At 38.3% G+C, this 21,113-nt stretch overlaps 1 protein-coding gene across 4 annotated transcripts; it reads left to right on the forward strand.

Annotated features, from left to right (window-relative positions):
- The first annotated feature begins 1,520 nt into the window (after window positions 1-1,520).
- LOC102105196 (receptor-interacting serine/threonine-protein kinase 2-like) lies at window positions 1,521-18,843 on the forward strand. 4 transcript variants are annotated; one of them, XR_015773807.1, is made up of 16 exons: window positions 1,521-1,613; window positions 1,799-1,985; window positions 2,614-2,780; window positions 3,941-4,106; window positions 4,960-5,113; window positions 5,316-5,471; window positions 5,611-5,759; window positions 6,578-6,627; window positions 7,671-7,832; window positions 8,174-8,259; window positions 9,745-9,813; window positions 10,097-10,262; window positions 11,143-11,295; window positions 12,650-14,256; window positions 17,140-17,250; window positions 18,082-18,843. XR_015773807.1 is itself a non-coding variant. In XM_088062397.1 (14 exons), exons 4-14 carry the CDS (start codon window positions 3,955-3,957, stop codon window positions 12,952-12,954), a joined length of 1,602 nt encoding a protein of 533 aa, XP_087918523.1. In that variant the 5' UTR covers window positions 1,521-1,613; window positions 1,799-1,985; window positions 2,614-2,780; window positions 3,941-3,954; the 3' UTR covers window positions 12,955-15,164. The 4 variants fall into 4 exon arrangements, 2 of the variants coding, with proteins under 2 accessions (XP_087918523.1, XP_087918524.1); XR_015773806.1 differs by having other exon boundaries at window positions 18,196-18,841; XM_088062397.1 differs by lacking the exons at window positions 17,140-17,250; window positions 18,082-18,843 and having other exon boundaries at window positions 12,650-15,164.
- Window positions 18,844-21,113: the final 2,270 nt, after the last annotated feature.

Consider the following 21,113-nt stretch of genomic DNA (forward strand, 5'->3'; position numbering starts at 1 on the left):
CACTCACATAATGAACATTTAAAGTGCTATTCTTCAGATTATCTTTCTGTTCACTGTTGTTTCCCCTTCCATATGGCTGGAATGCACTCAGTGGTATTTCCAATGGAATTCAGTCTCTCCCTGTCCCTGAGAACAGCATACAGCCCCTGGGCATCAGGCAGCTGCTGGTTCTGGCAGGAGTGTCTGTCCTTCTCCAGCACCTATGTATTTAGCTGCCTGTATGGCAATGAATGAAAGCTATGCACAGGAGATGAGAATGATTCAATGTCTCTCTTACCCATTACTATTTGCTGCAAGGTCTTATTCCAAGTATTTTACATTATTACAAGGAAAAAAAAAAAAACCCAAAAAACCTCAACAATTTACAGTGAAACAAAACTTTTGTTTTCTTCACTGTCTGATTTCTGCACAAGACTGGCCTTGTGGAAGCCTACAGAAGATTTTCTTGCCCATTGTTTATAAGTGTTCATAGTATGTGAGAAGTTTTAATTTCTCTGGATGAATTATATTTAGGTAAAATACTGATTTTATTTTTTTTTTTCATTAACATGTTCAGTTAATAAGAATGTTTAATTAGGTCAGACCTGCACTGTAAATTGGCCTGTAAATTTCTGCTTTCTTCACATATGGATTAAAATTAAGCTTTCTGGTTTTATGCTAAGGGGTTTTTTAAGCTGAAAACAATAGTCAAAAGGAGTAAACAAATGTGGAATTGTTCTAGTACTCTGTTTCCCCATCACATGATATTCTAAAAATACAGATCTACCTAAAACTACTTTAAGTGTCAAATAATTTCAGTAAAATTAAGTCCTTCAAATTTAGATACAAAGCTCCTCTGAAGAACTTTCTTTAATTAGCTGTATGGATTTTGAAGAGTTTGTGATTCTCCTGCAGCACAGGCTGAGCCAGACAGGCCAGCACCTTTTAAAGAGGAAAACATTTTTAATGTACTTTTCACAGAAGTATAGAATATATATAAACAAAATTATATAAAAATACATAAACAAAAATTAATGTGGTGTTGATAAATCAAAGCCAAGGGAGGAAGATCCTGTGGTGCCAACAACACAACCTGACATGCTTCCAGCCTTCTCTAGGATTTTTAAAGCCCACTTTTCTCACCTTTGCTGCTTCTGTCTCCTCACACTAAATTTCCCTTGAGGAGGGGTGTGCTGGGCAGAGAAAGCTGATGCTGGTTAGAGAGTTACAGCTGTCAGCAAAAGCACACTGTGAACTTCCCCCTCATAGTGTGCTTCCTCTCAGGCCACACAGCCCTGGCCACATGATTTTATGATAAAAAGGGACTTTCCTGTGATCACGGGAGGATTAGCTAACTGCCTCACTGCTCCTCCCCTCCCCAGGACAGGCGGAGGTTAGGGTTTCATCCAAAACCAGCTGAAGTCTGTGGACAGAATCTCATTTACTGACACTGCTTTTAAGTCAGACTCTATAAATAGAGAAATTTGCATAAAATGTGATCAACTGAAACAACTGCTCTCTCTTTAAGTTTCCACCTTGCATGCAGCAGTTCCATCAGCCCTCAGTGGGAATGCGTATGATAAGGGCCTAGCAGGAACACAATTAGGCCCTGTAAGGTTTTCATAAAATTAAAGGTATACAGAACTTTTGTCACTTTCTAGCCCAGCCTCCTGCTAAAGGCAGGACTGCTGGCAGTGCTGAATCAGGTCAGCCATGGTTTTGTTTAGCTAAGTCTAGAGGACCTTTAAAGGATGGAGGCTCTGAAACCTGAGTGGCACATAAAGAATTTCATTACTCACCTGGTGAATTTTTTTTCTAGCATCTGGCTTGAAGCTCTGAAGTTGAGACACCTGCCCATGCCACTGCTGGTTATCTGCCACTATGGAGAAGAATTTGTCTCTATCTTCATAACTGACTTTCAAATAGCTGTAGGATTCAAACTGATCTCTCCTTGGCCTGCTGCATCTGCCAGAGCAAGACTGGCCCTCTCAGCCTCTCGTTGTAAGGTATGTGTCCCAGCGCCCCATCTTGGTAGCTGTGTATTGTGTCCTCTCCAGTTTGTCAACATTGTCTTTGAACTGAGGGCCCTAAAGCTGCTCCCAGTATTTCAACCTCACCATTTCTGGGCACTGAGGCACCATAACTTGTCTCACTTTCCTGACTGCATTTCTAATGGATCCCAGTATTTAATTTTCTTCTTTTGTGATGAGAACATACTACTGGCTCATGACCAGCTGGACTTTCACCCTAACCCCTACATCCTCTTCAGGAGGGCTGTTTGACACCCAATTGAACCTGACTTCTCTGTAACAGGACATTACCCTATGCCTGTCCACCCTCCTACCAGAAACCCAGCATTTATTTCCTGTTTTAAGATCAATTTGGCTTAAAATATTTAGGGGGTTTTTAACTTGTGCTGTCAGCTTGACCCACTGCAGAAATCAGTATCAGCTGCACAGTCTGAGCACAGCTCCACATAATTCTGTACCTGGGCTGTATCCAATATGGTATTTTACACTGTTATATACCTTTCACTCTTGATGTGGAAGAAGCAGCTGTCCAGCTTCTCTGTAATTGCTCTCATCTACAGTCACTAAAGAGTTACAGTTTGTGTATCTGACCAGGAAATGTTAGATGTTTTCTGGCAGCCAATAAAAGGAGAGATCAACAAGCAAGCTGACTCACAGGCAGGAAATCTCGAGCTGTGTTTGAATGCAGTTCAAATCGACTCACACTTGGTATCAGCAGTTTCACTCCATTCATTCCATCCATTCCATCGTTTTATGTTCGTATTTCCAGAGGTAAGTTGATTTTTATTTCCAGTTTCTTTCCCTGAGATATCTGTATATTAACCTACTTTCTCTCATAGTAAGGAAACATTTTTACTATGAATTAATTTTTAAAAATTACCTTATAATTATAAACTTGAAATAAATGGCTTTTATAGCAGTCTTTTTCATGACCCTGTCTGCATGGCTGGGCAGGGATGGCAAAGTTATCCAAGACTTTTAGTGTCTTACTAAAAATAATGCAAACCATGTGCTTGCATAGGTAATCTCTGGAATATTGACTTTGGGGGTTGATAATGAGATTTTTAAAGGATATAGGAGAAAAAGCATTCAAAAGAGCAGAATTATTGAAAGAATGTCTTGGTACCTTGCAATACAAAGATGTAGAAACTGAGACACAGGGAGAATGGTGCTTAGCATGTCATGACATGGCTTTTAACAATAAAAATTGAAGTGGTTTCTGTTTCAATTCCAAAAAGTCTCCAGTTTTATTAGATTTTGAAAATCCAAAATAAAGAGCTGATTATTAGCTTTAATTTCTAAGTAGCCAGTGAGCAAGAGCTCAAAAAATGCTTATATTATTACTTGATTCAATTTTAAATAAAAATTAATACTTTCAAGAATGGTTTAGGTGATAAAACCATTATTTGGTCTTCCATGCACTATGGTTGGAGTTGAGTAAATTTTTTTGGCTATTTAAATTATTATTTATTGCTGTATAGAATAAAAATGAGACATAATTTTGCTTCTGCCAGCATTTTGTTTACCTCCTTTACATTCAGGACTGGTAGATTTGTGTGGTCTGTCTTTGCAACTTTAAGGAATAAATTGCTCATTTAGAAAATTATCTTCATTCAGAGGAACCTTTTCAAATTTTATGAAATTGTTAACCTGTCAGCCTCATCTCCTCTGTAAGGAGATTTCAGAGAAGCAATAATGATGAGCAATTAACTAGCATCTTGACGCTTCAGGTGGAAAATTATGGTCCAGACACTCCTTTGCAATTAGTACATTTTTCCTCTCTTTGTAAGGAAAGTCTGACACAAAATGGTGAAAGAAAGGCTCTTGGATTTGTTACTTGGGAAGTAAGGGGAGATGTAACTTCACTGTGCTTTGGTAATTGTGACAAAAAAACCCTCTTAAATTCTTTTCTGCCACATTTTTCCCCCAAGCCAGCAATCAAGAAATGGCCAGTCCATTACCGATGGTAACCCAGGAAGATTTGGAAAGCTTTACTTTGACCAGAACAGGCTCAGGCTTTGCACTCAAAGCCTTTCATATTTCCTGGAATACTTCCATCTCTGTGAAGCTGCTGACCAGCCAGGACACTACAGACAGGTATGGGTCTCATCTGCCCAACCAACCCCACTGATGGGCAGCACAGACCTGCAGTGGTGGCACCAGAACAAATTGTGGCTTATCCAGGATCACCTCATCCCTAAGCACATCTCCATTCCTAGAAATCCTGACCAACCAAGAGGCAACTTGGAGGCAACTTTAGTGAGAAACAAGCTCTATGTTTTTTTACAATTTTTTATGAAGTAGAGCTTAATTCTGAAGTCAATAATTAATCTACTATAATAATGTCTACAAACCTGGATCAGTAATAACAGTATGCTAAGGTGTTATTTTTCTAGAGGTCCCTGAAGAGACCTCAGTTGAATTTAATCTAAACCAGCGTGCACAGATGAAAGCAGGTGATATGGGAGGAGGGGAGGTAATGGCCAGGGTTACACAGCAGTGAGATGTGCAAGGAAAGCATGGAAACACATAATTTCCTTGCCAATGTGGATGTCACTAATAGCAAAAGAATACAAGTTATTTGGAACTGTAAAAGTAAATCTTTGTTTTATTGTTAATCTAATATTTCACATACTCCAGCTTTTTCCTGCCTTCACACTTCAATCCTGCTTCAAACTGTGCTCTTATGTTCATATTAAAGCATCCAGGAGTCTTTCATTTTATATTAGAAAAATTAAATTTACTTTATATTATAAAAATACACTACACTACAACTGCTTCATGTTCTTACAGTTGTTTGGAAGGCTATATGTTACTGGGTTATTATAAATAATACTAGTTTATGTTCAACCATATGGTTCTCACTCATTTCCACATCCTACACTTTCATCTTCCACTGAAGTTCACTTCAGTCTAACCTGCCTTTGACTTGTTTTTTTTTTTTTTTCAGAGAATGGAAGTTGCTACTTCAGGACATAGCAAGTGTCAGACACTATGAGTCTGAACATCTCCTGCCTTTCCTTGGGATTTACCAGTACCATGGACTTGTGGGGATAGTGACTGAATGGATGAACAATGGATCCCTCCACTCCCTCATCCATGAGGTAGAAAAAAGATGTCATCTTTGAGGTGATAAAATTAATTACAAGATCAAAGTAAAATCAGTATGTAAATTATGGATAGTAGTCACAATATGTTCTTCAGTTTCTGCATTGTGCTTCTGTATTGTAGTTCTGTTTGTTGTCAAATGAAAATGGGAATAGTAACAACTTCACCGTACCAAAACCTGTATTTTGTGTTGCTTAGCATCAACTGTACCCAGAACTTCCCTTTCCCTTACTCATAAGGATCCTGTTGGATGTGGCTGAAGGGCTGCACCATCTTCACAGCCTTGGACCTGCTCTCTGCCACTGCAGCCTGAAACCTTCCAATGTGCTTTTGGATGTGCAGTACAGAGCCAAGGTAGGAGCTTCTACTGTTAGTCCATTAATATAAAATCCAGTGATTGTCCTATTGTTGAATATATAGATCTTAGCAGTCAACATTTGATACAAGACTTGTTATATTGTTACTAAAATTACTTTTGCTCACATTTCCATAGATATCAGATTATGGCCTAACCAACTGGAGGAAACAGCAACTGAGGTCAGACCTGCAGAACTGCCATCACAGAAACTGCCAGGATTTAGTGTATCTTCCTCCTGAAATACTTGAAGGAGGCCTCCCTTCCCAGGAAGGTGATATTTACAGGTGAGTGAATGAGTTTCTAAGGAGTTTCTAAGGGCACATCATACCTAGTCCATGCTGCGCTCTACAATGCTGCCAAAACACTTCAAAGATATTACAGTAGAAATGCCAGACATACATAATGCAGTAGGGTAGTATGGCACATGAGGCCAATCACAGCAGTGAATTAACTTTTAATTTCCCATCTTTGGTGAATAAGATTAAGTACTGTTCTCAAAGTCAGTCATATAAATATTTATATAATGGACCTAAATGTTTTAAAAGTGTAACAGCTGCCAAAACTTTCAGATATATTTAGAAGCCTCATAACTGCTTCCCATAGTTTAGAAGTGTAAATTGTTGTTTGCTTTAGTTTCAGAAGGTATAATTTATGCCTAGATCAGGCCCAGGTAAAAATAAAACCTTTCCCTCAACAGTGTCCCATTAAGATCCTATGGAATCTCTGCTGGGATAAGTTACTGAGACACTGAAGCACCTGTACTTTTTAACAAAGTGATTTATACAAAGTGGGGAGATTACTCACTGCCACATCTCCCTTTTGGGTATGTTACATACATTGTGGATGCCTCAATAAATGAGAGGACCACAAAGTGCCACTGGTCTGGATGGATACACGTCATCATGACCAGCACACAGAGCTGTGGACTAATATTTTAAATAACTTTTAAGGAGACCACTCTTCTGATTTCTTTTATGAAACATACAAAGTTAAACTCCTGAAAACAGAATTAAAGTTAAACTCTTGAAACAGAATGTAGATACAGATTGCAAACTAATGAATGATCTTTCACTGTTTTGTTGTTTTTTGGTTTTTTTTTCAGTTTTGGAATCCTGTGTTGGGAGAGTCTCAGCAGACAGAAACCTTTTGAAGGTATTTATTGTTCATGTCAGACTTTGTGCTGTCCACATCTTGTCCACAAATTCCCTTATTGTAGTGAAATTATGACACAAACACCGTCTTTTCAGATGTCCCTTTGCCTTCTCTTACTGTTACAGCACAAAGCTCCACATTAGAGGATGTAAATATTACAATTCCTCACCAAATCCTAAATGTTTCTGAAGAAGCTGCTCTTTCTGAAGGGAAAAAGCAGAGCTTCTTCCCCCACTAGTATCATCAATCTGTGCTTGCTGAAGCATTATCACTGAGATGGGTTTTCCACGTACCTTCAGAGAGAAGGAATATCACTTCATAAAATCAGTGACAAGTAGCTAATTGAATGAGCAGAATACTCAATTTTACAGTTGCTGTGAATTTCAAATACCAATCCAGAAATGTCAGTTCATGAGGGATTATCTTAAGGAAGCAGGGGATCTTACTTTCTTAGACAAAAGTGTGAGCAGTTGTAGAGAACTTAGTTTACAAAGCATTATATAATAATTGTCAGTGTCTAGGAACAATCCCTATTACATGGAAGTGGAGATTAGTAAGGGCTTCTTTGCTATGGGCTTCATCCTGCATGGCAAAACTGATTGAAGGACTCCTGTGTTTTACAGACTGAGAACCTTCAAAAAATTCTGCATGGAATAATATCTAAATGCCCATACAACTTATGGCTGCCATCTTGAGGCTGTTCAATGCAGATTCCTTTTTTTTTTTTACAATTCTTTTGTTATACTCTCATAATGCAAGTGTAAGGCTTTATATAAAACTATGCTTAAAATAATAGCCTGTATTCCTGAGGTATCTGTGCATGTAGGTTACAGTACAAGTTTACATAACCATTTGTGACTCGGTATTGAACAGAGTTCTTTATCCTGAAAGGTCCTGTTGCAATAAGCAGCTATAGCTATTGTTAAAGGCTAGAATATCTACTTTCAAGAACATTAATATATCTTTCCTTTTGACTTACATTGGATGTAATTTTAAGAGGTCTTTAATATTTTTTGGCAGTGACACTTTCTTTTAAATTGTAGGTCAAACAGTCCTGCTTGATGTTTTGAGAGGAATCTGCAGCAGTTTGCGGCCAGGCATTTCAGAAAAGTTCATACCAAGTAATTTGCCTGAGAGGAATAGATTGTTGCACCTCATTGTTCTGTGCTGGCATCAAAAACCAGATTATAGACCACACACTGCAGGTAACATTCAGGATTTCTTTCTGTGCAAGATTTTAAATGGAGACAGTCTTTGTAGGAGCTCTAACACTTTGAACAACTGAAGTGAAAATGGTCTTTAGATCATCAGACTACCTTTGATGTTTCCTCTAACTGAAGTTTCCTACCAGAGATTGACTTATTTATCTCCAAAATTTTGTTTACTATAAGGTAAAGTATGAGGTTGAAGTTGTATTTAACTAATTTCCTCTAATTAATCCAATTTCTCAATATAATAGTAAAGTTAGCTGCAATATGATGATACCTAAATGTATACATGCTTTCCTACACAATGTGGTGTTTAAAGTGCTTTATTGCCCCTGCAGAATGTGTACACCTTCTAAATGGAGTTTTGACTAGTATAAATAAGGAGGTAATTTCTGCCGCAATCTACAATTTGATGGATGCAAAGGTTAGTGCAAAATTTCTTGTTCTCCTACAACATTATTTAATTTGCTCAATTGCAATCTTTCTGACCCAAAGCCAGTGAAGGTTTTGTCTTGATTGTTTTACTGGTCATGCCAGAGAGCTGGGGAGTACCCTTTGGCACTTCAGGTTCATTCAGAAATTGTACAATATATATTGTGAGGTCCTCTAGAAAATTAGTCAATTGCTACCTGCTATTTTAAAAATATTTTGACTTCTTTCTAGTCACCACCTGGACTCAGCCTGGCAAACCCACGTGAGTGAGAACAAACATCAGCTCAAGTACTGCAGATTAGGGCTAGAACCAAGGACGGGTTTTTTGTATGTACTGGTTAGAAACCCTCTAGTTCAAAACCTGAACAGCATTTGTACCTGTGGTAGCAATAGCAGTAACAGCACTGCTCTGTACCCTTCACTGCTTCTAAATTGCCAGGCTTTCAGGAAAAGACACTGCTCATCCCAGGGGCTCTCTAATACCACAGGAGGGGCTGGGGAACAGCCAGCAACCAAGGAAATAAAGCTAGCTCCATATCTGCTCACACTGCCATGGGAAACCTGGCACAGATGTGACTGCTACAAACATAACTACATCCTGGCTAGTTAACATAGGCACTGAACAAAAACAGTGACACACGTGTTTTGGCCCTTGGACAAGGACTGGCTCTAGCTGGAGTTACACAACCCATGCTGTGTTGTTGATTTCATTACTGTGTGTTGTGTATGTTGATGCATGCTGCACTATTTCTGTATGTTGCAATCACATTCTGGGCTTATAGAACAGCCCTTGATCAATGTTTTAATAGGTGGCAATGTTAGAGTCAGAGTAATTTTTAAATAAAAACTGTTGAAGTTTATTTGGGATTGAAACATTAAGTTATGGAGTATTTGGCAGTATACTCTCCCTTGAGAAAAGTTTTATTTTTCAATTTCTTAGATTGTGAAGACTTATTTTGTTAATGAGCATAATTTATTGTTCAAACAACTGAACTGATAAGTCCAAAATTACTCTGAAAATGATACTGAAGTTTCTGGAAAATTGATTTGCAACTGTTGAAGTATAAAACCTCAAAAATAGTTTAACAAATCTGCTGTGGATGTTCAAACTGGAAAAAAAGTTTCAAGTGTTGACACATCCTTACTGCAGATAGTTTGGCACACTGAACGCAGGATGGCCATGCTGTTTGGCTATTTAAAAGCAAACATGTTCTAGCTAGCCCAGTTTCTCTCAATACAATCTTATTTTCACTTTCCTCTGCATGATTCAACACTGGGTTTTAAAATAAATTTGAAACACTGGAAAGAGAAACAACATAGAATTTTGTCAGAACTGTTACTATATATGAGTGTACCTTACAGTTTAAGATATGTTGCCAGTGCAAGTTATGTTACTATAAATTGTTGCTCCTGACAGCTGTGAATGGAACAAACCACGTCTACACTTACTGCAGTCACTGTGTTTTTCTTCTTCCAGGAGAGAGCGCTTAATGCATGCAAAGGCTCAGAGACCTACACACTGCAGAGAGGCACGTGCAATTCAGAGGTGAGTTCGTGGCACAGGAGTCTTCAGAGTAATCATCAGCTGCTTATTTCTCCTGACAGCCCTGACACTGTATAATGCAAACACTTGGGCAAAATGTTCCTAACCAGGATAACTCCATCCAAGAAAACCCACTGTTTTATCTTGTTCCAAGCAGCTCACTCTGACATTGCTCTTGCAAAAACAACCTCCTCTCAAGGTTTGTTTTGAACCTCTTCTGTTTAGAAACAGTTTTGGAACAAAAGTTTCCAAGAAGATAACTCTTCTCTATTTGGATCTCTTTCAGATCATCTGTCCACAAAAAGACAACCACTTAATCAGGAAGAAAATTCCTCTTGTAGTGCCAAGCTTGTCAACTGTTCTACTTGATAGCACTGCAAATACAGCAGGAAGAGATAATATTGAGATGGGTGTGTCAAATACTACCTCACAGAATGCAACAGCAACAAAAGGTCACCAACTTGAATTATATTCAGCTCCAGCTGCTATAAGAAAAGGACAAATTACTAGTTGTTCCATATAGAAATGTAATTTTTCATGCAAAATTGTCACTTCTCAGAGTAAAGCTGTGCTCTATGCTGGTATGATCTGAAGCATGAGTTTACTGCAGGAAACCAGAGACACCACAAAGCTTTCCACTTAAATGTATAGATCTAATAATAAAAATATGTTAGTAATTTATTTTTTTTTTTTAGAATACTGAGATATAAATGTAGAGCTGCCTTTCTCTCACACATCACACATCAAATATTGCCTGTTGCTTTTGACAGAACAATTCCCTCTGGGAATTGCTTTGTGCCACCAGGAATAACTGCTTATTTTGTAATTTGCTAAGAAAGAGAGATATGTTTTAAAAAGGTAATGTTGCCAGGAATGTATGAATAATTCCTGATAATCACTGTTCCTATATAGATAACTTTCTTTACCTTTCCAATGTGGATTTGTCCTAAGTGTTTAAATTTGTGTCAAGAAGAGATTGCCTATATTTCTCATGCCTTCAGGTACAAAAATTGAGACATCAGAAGTCAATTAACTGGTAGCAAAATCTGCATTTCCAAGCACTTTAGTTCTGATCAATAGCCATCAGACTTATGGACAGAATAAAATGTTCCATAACTTCAATAACAAATTCCTAGAGACAGCTTGGAAAAGTCAGATGTGTATAGTAATATATGCCAAAGTTTTCCTAGGAATAATGAATGATGTATTAACAAGAGCCAAAGTAATCTCAAGTCAGTCTTCAGTTCCTGTCTCCTATAGTGGGCAACATATGTGTAATGTTTTCTTGTTCATTTCAAAGGTCTCATCTTGCTCATCTTAAACTTTTTCTAGATCACCCAGGCTCTGAGAGAAGAAAATCAAGCCCCTTTTGCACAGCTCCTTCATCTGGTTCAACTGCAGGCAAAGAGAGCAGCCAGAATAACACCCCACCACTGGCTCTTAAGCACAGACCACAACCAATGTGCCTTGGACAAGCAGTGTCAGGTAAGGCACCATTGCCACTTTGAGCTGGCAATATTCACCTTGGCCAGATCTTAGTGATTAATTGGTTAAAACCTGGAGGAAACAGATTTTTCTAAATTTTGCGCACATTTTCAGGTATTTAGAGTAATAACTGATTCTAACTTGAAAGAAATATCTATTTGTGTACAGCTGCTCCTCTGTTCTCAGAAGTTCAGGTACTGACCACTGAGAACATTGGCATGTTCCTTTCTTTCAGGGCCACAGTGAGGCTGAGAACAGTTCTGAAAAGACCATAATAAAAATACAAAAAACACAGCATACATTGAATGTGAAATACATTAGTTGTTTAGGTCTGGAATATTTTCTTGCAATCATTTACTGTGTATTGTGTACCTCTGCAAAAGTAGCTATTGACTACAGAAACAGGTGACAGGGGGCTCTTCATCCCCTCACATCAACCCAGGTCCTTCTGCAGAAGAGAGGCAGAAAGGGTCAGATTCTGATTTGTGAAGACTCTTTGTCTGTGGGTGAAGCTTTGTGAGGTTTTTATGCTAACTTTTTGCAAACTGGCCCATAACAATTCTCAGGCTAGCTGGCTGTCCTCCTCTACAGCAATTTACTTGAGTGATGACATAATTTCTGGATAAGTCAACAGAGTAGACCATGCAGGAAAAGTTCATCACAGAACTCTCCTGGCAATACTTAGAAATCAGAATGACAGAAGCATGTTCTCCAAAGCAACACAGCTTTTGGTTATTAATTTTCTCTTCATGTATGGTACTTACTGTACACTAAAAACCCTAATGTCAGCACTAGGTATTCTAATCATTGCATGGAAAGAAAGAGAGCCCAAAGCTCTCAACCATTTTATCAGTAGTATTACTTTTGTTACTAATTTGGCATTGATGTATATTCATCTTCCCAGTTTCACTCTACATGTTTTGAATGCTCCTGCTACCCTGAAGTTGTCTGTCCTTCCACCTTTGGAGAAAGTTTTCTCATCTGTGTCCAGGCAAGGTGTTTTGCACAAAGTTAAATACAGATGCTAGATGAATAGGACAGGACCTGAAAATCTTCTCCCCTCACACAATCTGAGCACTCAGTGGTTTAAAATACCTATGTGCTGTAATCTGATTGTGAGTTTCAAACACGAGATGAAAATTCTAGTTTCAAACATAGAGCACAAACAAACTAACTCCTCCTTCCTTCCTTCCTTCCTTCCTTCCTTCCTTCCTTCCTTCCTTCCTTCCTTCCTTCCTTCCTTCCTTCCTTCCTTCCTTCCTCTGAGTTTATATTTCTGGTGTTGATGCTATCACTTCCTAACAGCTTCTGGATGAAAAATGGTTTATCTCATTTTGTTTTCCTTTCACTCAAGGTCCTTGCAGAAAAGGAAACTGCTGTCAAATCCTTGCCTGCCAGAGACAGACCATACTGAACTGCATGACAGAAGGACGCCTCAACCACATCCTCGATGTGCTTCGCTCCCAGCAAAGCCTGTCCCGAATGGACTATGAGACCATCACCTCGTACCCCACAGTGACCGGCCGTGCTCGGGCACTGCTGGACACTTGCCTTTGCCTTGGGGAGAGGGCAGCACAGGCTGTAGTGACTGCACTTTCAGTGAACAAATGTAGTCCTCTGGGACAAGTTATTCATCACCCAGACTGTCCTTTAAGGTAAACAGGCTGTTGTGACTGACTTTTTCACAGTCTGTTGTATGGATCTGAGCTCTAGTAATTTGTGATGGCAAAGATTCATGTTAGTGTCTCACAACCCATTGACTAAAGGCATTTGCCTTCCTACAGCCCATTATTTGAGTACTGTAGTGGAAAAAGCTAACTGGATTAAAAGGTCAAGTCAACTGCTGCCAACAGAAATTGCCAAGACTGGCATAATAAATTCTAATTTGGACCTCAGAGATGGGAGAAGTGCAATATGTGCCACAGCAAACAGAGTTCAAGTGAGATGACACCCTATTTCATTGATTCTTTTTTTTTTTTTAGAAGGAAGGAAAATGAATCATGACTTTTTGGAGGTCACAGTATGAAATAATGGCTGTTTATAAATACTTCCAAGTAAGGATAATGAACAACAGAATACTGAATGAGAAAAAAAAAATTACTGCCTTTCACTGTGCTCATATCTGAGCCAGATGTTAGAGTGAAAGGCTTCAGAGAATCAAGAAATATTTCTTCAGTAGGGCCTTAAGTAAGACTTGGAAGTTTTATGTTATGCATATAAATTACTTCATTTTCATCACAAATGGTCATGTCATATAGCAGTACTTAGATCAGGACTTTGAAGATGTGGGATTTGGAGTGCACATTAAATGGAAAAATATTAGTACTTTACATCCATGTATCTCTCTAAATATGTCTGCAGTTCAAATGTAAAATTAAACCAGGCAGAAGAGGTTCCAAGCTGATAATTTTGAAATAGCGATTCTGCTGAACTGTTGTCATGGTTGTACTCTAATGGGAGACAGCCTGGGAATAGTGGGAGGTTTTCTTGCTCTGGCCTGGACTGAGCCACAGTCACAGATGCTTTGGAGTGTCCTGCTGCTGCTTGAACTCATCTTTAGGTCACGGACCCTTTGACTTGAGTTCACATGGAGTTCCAGTCTGTTCAGTACAGCAGCACAGAAACATTGCTGTTATCAGAATGTTCCCAGGCACAGTCAAATAAGATAAGTAGTACAGCAAGCAGTGAAAGCAGCAAACCAGCCACCAACAAGCACCAAACACCTGTGTACAGAAGCCAAACAAGCCCCATGGTAAGCACAGGAGTCTGTCAACAGATAAACAGCAACAGCAGCTATAATGTGATCTTGCACATTCCAGCCAAATCTGTTCTTACCTTGAACCCTTCAAGCCTCACACTGGATGCTGAAAAGAACATTTGTGGTTCAACCCCAATGGAAAACTATGCTCTACTACAGTAAAGTGAGAAAACCTGTTGGTTGAGATCCAGACAATTTAACAGGTAAAGGCTGCACACAAGCAAAGGAAAACATGGAATTCATTTAGCCCTTGCCATGGGCAGGCAGGTGTTCAGCCATCTGCAGGAAAACAGGGATCCATCCCACATAATGGTTATTTAAGAAGACAAATATCATCACTCCAAATGTCCCCTCCTTCCTCCTTCTTCCCTAGCTGAGCTTGATGCCACATGGTCTGGAGTATCCCTTTGGCCAGCTGTGATCAGCTGTCCCAGCTTGTCCTCCTCCAGCTGCCTGTGCACCCCCAGCCTCCTCCCTGGTGGGGTGAGGGGCAGAAAGGCCTTGGCTCTGTGTGAGCTCTGCACAGCAATAACAAAACATCCCTGAGTTGTCAATTTTGACAATTGCTGTTTTCAGTACAAATTCAAAATACAGCCCCATACTAGCTCCTATGGAAAAAATAAACTCTACTCCAGCCAAAACCAGCATTATTTGAAAGGGAAATAATAAGATTACTTTCTTTATAATGAAAATAATGATATAAGGTGCTGGATTTTTAGAGGCCCAGTGGGGTTTCTTCAAGCTTCATGGCACCAGATTAACATGAGAACTTGTTACACCATCTACAGGTATTTCAATTGCAAAACCATGTTATTTGTTTCCCTATGTTGCTTTTGTTCTCTCTGCAGTTTCAAAGTTCTCATTGAATTCAGTCATTTGGCTGATTGCAAATGTAGTAATGATGTGTTGTCTAGGCACACTTAAGAAATAAGAAATGTGTTACATCAAAATTTCCAGCTACGATTCTGCTGGAACCATAAACATTTTTTTTAATTTTTTCATTGAACTTTGAGACTGCCTTGAATTAAAAACTTGTTGCAATTAAAAGCAATGTCTATCAGAATATGTTGACAATAGTTTTGCTTATTAAAGGAGCTAAATACCCATTTCACAGTTGAATTTTTTTCACTTTAAAGTCTACACTTTAAATTGGAAATTTTAACAATCTCTGTTAAAAAAGGATGTCTTGCTTGTCAGGAAAGGAACTGCTCTCATGGTGCTTCGCCTCTTTAAAAAGCATAAGATACTTGGTAAAACAAATAAACATTCACCTGTGGGAAATAGTTATAGATCTTTAAAAGGGAAACTAGTAATACTGTTGAAACTTAATAGCAGCTTTCAAAATCATTCTGTTTGTTCTGCTGGACACTTTATACTCCTGTGAAAGAGGTGCTGACTGGCAGGCTATGCTGATTTTTTTATCATTGTGGTTTTGACACAGAAACAGTTTTGGCTCTTTTCTAGAAGCAGCTGCCTTCTTGAGAATATAATGTGATGCCAAACCTAAGCCCAGCCTTAAATGTTAGTAGAAGAACTGGCATCAAAACAGTGAAAGCACAAGATGTCTGCTTTTCCAGTGTGGTATTTTTGAAGGGACCCTACTCATTTGTTGAAATGAAACTGTTGATACAAAAAGTTTTGCTACCAAACAGTTTTTTAGACCGGGGACTAGCATAATCTTTTCTCTGCAAACATACATACTCTTATAAAGCCTTTAGTGCGAGCTATTAAAAATGTCTCATATTGATCACTGGTATGAAATATCAAACTGCTGAAAGCTTATGGTATTTTGCTCCTGCCCAAGCTTGTTCACTATTTTTTATTGTTCTCACCCATTTTCTGCAGTTACCTTGATATTACGAAACAATGTAGAACAAATGGCACTGAGCAGGATTAAAGATAGAAGAATCAAACTGTTCTTTAGTATCTATGGGAAGAAATAAGACTTGAATGTGAACAACTGGAGTTGCAGGAAGGAAATGTAAAACACGGGTATCTCTAGAAAACAGCAAGGAGAATAATAAAACCAAGTCACTTCAGGACTGATCGCATAAACTGATTAGTGAAACTGTTTCAGTTACTCAGAAATGACAAAAATAGAATTAATAGTTGTTAAGTGACAAGCTGTACAAATTTTATGAGGGTATTTAAATTTATAAAATGAATAGCAAGTAGAGTAGGAAATGTTTATTTTTCTGATGTATTGAAATGTAATTTTCTTCTTGACACTGGTTGTAGCTATCTTTTGCTGATTTGCAAAAAGATGACTGTCCCTTGCCCTTTGTCCTAACTACACCACACTTTTATCTGAGATGGGAGAGTTTCTGCTGTGTAAGAATGTCTGCACAAGAATTTGTTTGAAGTTGATTTGTGGAAAATTAATCTGAGGTACTGGAATGAAATGTTTAAGAGATTAGTCTTTCCAGTAGAGAGCAAGGCAAACAAAACTATAAATACCACTCAAAAGTCATTCCCAGTGCCTGTTAAAAACAGAGAACAGAGGAAGATAACAAGTCATATTCATAAAATACTAATCTACAAAATTTAAAAAAATGCATTAATGGACTGCTAACATATACAGAAGAATTTTACACCATAAGTAGTCTAAAATGCACAAAACCTAAAGCACTAATGAAAACATACTAAACCTCAAGGGTCCTTATTTTATTTTTTCAAGTCTGAATCCTACATAACCTTGTAAAATTTTCATGCTTCCCCAGGTTTTGTCACTTGAGCATCACATGTGAAGATTTGTAAGGAAGTTATGTGCGTAAATAAATACTTGTGGGCCTGGTATGTTAGGGAAGGACCCAAACTCATCATCAAGGCAGGCACAGAAAATTTAGATTTCTTTTTGCTATGTATTGATTTCTGAGCTATACAGCTATTAACTATGCTCTCCTCCAGCAGTACATACTGTCTCCAGGATTGCTGGGGTCTTTTACGTCTCAGGAAATCTTGCCTTGCACTATATTCCCTTTCATTCTTTTCCTGCACATAGCCCTGCCCTGCCCTCCCCCACTTTGAAAAATATTTTAGTGGTACTCAAAAGACCCTAGCAGAGTTTGATTTTGTTCCTTTTCTAGAGAAGCAATTCCTTCATTGCCTGCCTGGAACTACATTTCCTTAACTGAGCACACAGTTGACTTGACAGATGGTATGTCAGCTGAGTTAAACAAAACTCCTGGATTTTGAAGGTAAGTCCACCATCAATTAAACTACCTGACAAGGTCTGAAAATAACATATTTAATGATTTATTTGGGTTACATTAAATTCAGCTGCAAGAACATATTAATTTTAAGCATTTTGCTTAACCGCAGCGAAAATGGTACATCAGAAGCTTAGACTTACCATTTCCAGCTCTTGTGCTGATACAATTTGTGACCACTATTTTATTTCCTGCTTTTATTTCTCTTTGCTAAGAACACATGCCAAATAACATTACAGAAATCTATAGCCTCAAACTGCCATTTTCTCTGGGCTTTAAGAATGGTATTTCTTCTTTCAAAGAAGACGTGCATCAGTTAAAGAGCTTCTGGGCTTCTTCAACCAGGATGAATGAAATGGCAATAATTTAGAATAAGAACTTACCTCTTAAAATGTGGTAACATGCCAAAGTATCTCAATATCTATTTCCAACTGCTGTACTTGAACTTTCCACAAAGCAAAAACAATATTAATACAAGTAGAAAGCATGTCTTAATTTCACTCTTTGAGAAGTAACCTGGCTGTACTCCAGAAAATTTTGTACAGTTAGTTCTTTCTTTAGCTATCAAGAAAAAAGTGCCATATTAGTTAACAGAATGACTACCAACATTAATTTGTTGTCCTTTGGCCAAAAAGGGCTCAAAGGTTTTTTTTCAGTTCATTAGAATGTTACCTGCTGGGGAAAAAATTATAAAAGTGACTAAGGAATACACCTGGAAAATATAAAAAATCCATTTGTATGAGACTTTTGACCTTGTAACAGCTGCAAAATATGTTCCCAAGAAAGTTGTCTTTATGCCACCTCCATGTGCTGTGACAGCCTCCTGCCACAGAAGAACAGGGAACTGGAAGGAGAGCCTGGTGAGGCGAGTGTCTGCCGTGTTCCCCGTTTGTCCAAGGTGCCAAAGGAACCCTTTTTTGCCATTCCCTGCAGGCAGTGTTTTAGCAGGAGAACAGTGCTCAGCTCTAAGCATGGACTGAGAAGAACCCAGAAGAGAAGAAAGCTGATAAGCTCATGTTAGGGACATGCTGATAAAATTGTGTGTGTTTGGTCTAGCAAAGAGGAGATGAAGGGCACACAAGAGTCTGGAGCAGAGGCACTGAACACGCAGTGAGGAAACAGAGCACCTGGTCTGTTCTTGTGTTTTGTCATTCTGGACTGGCTTTCAAGCAGGGGCTTAAAAAAGATTTAAAGGCCATCAAGAAGACAGGCTCTTTCCCCATACCCTGAGAAATTAGCAATATTCATGGAACTTTTTTTATCTGACCAAGAGTTCTTTACTTTACAAAATTCATGCAAACAATAGTGATTTACTAAACATTTTCCCTCAGCCTGTTCAGTTTATTTATGCAAGCTATAAACATTTGAAGTGATTTGAAGGGAAAAAGTAACATGTTTTTGCTTGGAGCTAAATAACATGAATATTTATAACTACCCTGTAACTCAATCACTATTTATTCCACTAACACCTACCTGTGAAGTCATGGGCCTGTTAGTGAGTCAGCTGTTGACAATGGAATAGAGTTAACTTGAATTAAAGAGCCCTTGAGATTATTTCCACCCTTTACAGTGTTGCTATGAATTCTTAAAAGAAGGCTCTTCTACATTTTTGCTTTTCAGCAGAACATGGTTGGTCATCTTCTCTCAAATACAGTGAAAATGTTCCATTTTTATTAAAATGCAGTCTTTATCAAGCAAGATTTCTGTCAGTCCATTACATGTTTGCTGAGAGAGCTACTTCATATTCACGTATTTTCTTCCCTCTTTTCACATGAAACCACAGGAACATTAAAAAAGAACCCCTTATGACATACAATGTTAAAATGCAAACAAAATAACAGAAAGAAAGAAGAGGTTGTTACTTGTGCTGAACGGGTATGACCTCACACAGAAATTTGATTGTTTTTCTGATAGACTGCATGTCTCAGACAGGTTTTATTAAACACTGTATGACACTGAAACATTTACAGCCAAAGAAATATTTCAACTCAAGGAGGCTTTCTGCAAAACAGGGCATTGCTCTGCTCTCCTCCCTTCTGCTCCGACTCCTGCAGAGCTGGTTCAAATGCAGTCTGGCAACTCTGGCTAAAATCTTTTCACTCCACTGCAATCAATCATATGCTGGAACTCAAACCTGCAGATTTATTTGTTTTCAGAAAACTCACACTTATGCAGAGAATTCATTAAATGTACAAGAGAGGAGAGATTTGGATGCTGTTTTATATTATGTCTTTCAAAACTAAAATTACATTTAATTTTCAGTAAGATATATAAGAAGATTTTAACTCCTCAGCGGTTACATTTTGATGTGTTTAGTAAGAATGTTTTCCTGTATTCCATTTACTAGCCTTTCAATATAGCTATTAAATTAATTCTTAAAATCAGAGAAGCATTTAGATTGCAAAGACCTTTAAGATCAGAGTCTAACAGTCAACCTAACACTGCCAAGTCCGCTGCATTCTTAGCTGGTCAGAGACTATTTATCTTGGTTTAAATCTTATAGTAACAGCTTCTTCACCCAAATTAGACCCCATCAGTGAAAGCTGTAATTTCTTGTTCGGTGTTCTTTATGTCCATCTTTAGTAGCAAGAGAAGGAGCACGGGGCCTGTGGCCAGGCCTCTCCTGACTGTAACAGTGACAATTGACTGTACCAGTTACTGTGCACAGACAGACACAGCTGCAGAGGGAAAGGCGCACTCTGGATTTGAGATTTCAAGATATGCTTAGGCACGTAGACAGGATTTTTCTTATTTGTTATTACAGCCAGCTATTTAATCACAGATGTTTTCCTTGGGCAAAGAAAACCTTTTTAAGGAACAAAATAAAAGGCAGTCATCAGGATTTCACAGCTGTAATTTTACTGTAGGCTATACATTGGATTTAACTCCAACAGCATGCAATGTAGTTGCCTCCTGATTATTTCAGTACAACCACCTAATCCAAATCTTTGGGTTTTGTTTTAATGACACAGCCTCACAGTTATCTACAATGTATATCATTCTACCATAGAATAATCCAAAATAAAAATTTGCCCAATGATACAACACTTCAGTAATAAAATTTGCTCTTTGTAGTAAGGACAAATACAGCGTTGTTCGTGTAGTATGACACTGAGCAACCTACGTGGCCAAGTGACCGATGTGAGGGGTGAGGACACTTGCAGGACTCCAGCCATAACATTTATTGCATGAGATGACACTGATGACCCATCTCAACAAATAACTTGGCTGTCTTCTGTAGTTTCAACATAAGCTGAGGTCTTCTATATTTTCCCATACTAGTGACACTGAGGTAAAAATAACTCCCTGACCTCCAGAGTGTAATATGACACATGAGGTTTAGTTTCCTTTATCCTCCTGCCTAAGCTCTAACACTAAAGCCCAAGTGTTTGCTTCTTCTTCATTTAGTCTTCCAGACTCATATAAAAGTAAAGACAACAATGTCACTAATAAGTAACCATGTGTCATTAAATCAGGTATTCAGAATGTTCGTAGCCTGTGGGATTCCAACTGAGAAAAAGTAGTACTAAAAAACCTGGCAGTAAACTTTAAAAAAGTAAATACTTTCTTCTGGAACTAAAGTATATCCGTAAGTGTCTGAAGCATAGCTTTCAGTGTTTTCAAAAGTTTGATTTATGGCACTTCACAGTATGTGACTGGGAAGCTGAAAAGGCTTTTCATAGTTCTGGGGATCTTGCATAATTTGGGAAACTCTTGGTAGTTCTTAATTAGTCCACTACTATTTGCTCCATGGGACACTGTACACACCAAGTAATCAAGAGCCAAGCGAGGAACAAAGGAGCAGAGTGCAAAACACTCACTAACAACCTGCTGAGAAATAATTTCTGAAA

The sequence above is a fragment of the Pseudopodoces humilis genome, chromosome 14, assembly GCF_049639895.1.
Source record: "Pseudopodoces humilis isolate 2021_Gansu_Grassland_sample_001 chromosome 14, ASM4963989v1, whole genome shotgun sequence".
NCBI lineage: Eukaryota > Metazoa > Chordata > Aves > Passeriformes > Paridae > Pseudopodoces > Pseudopodoces humilis.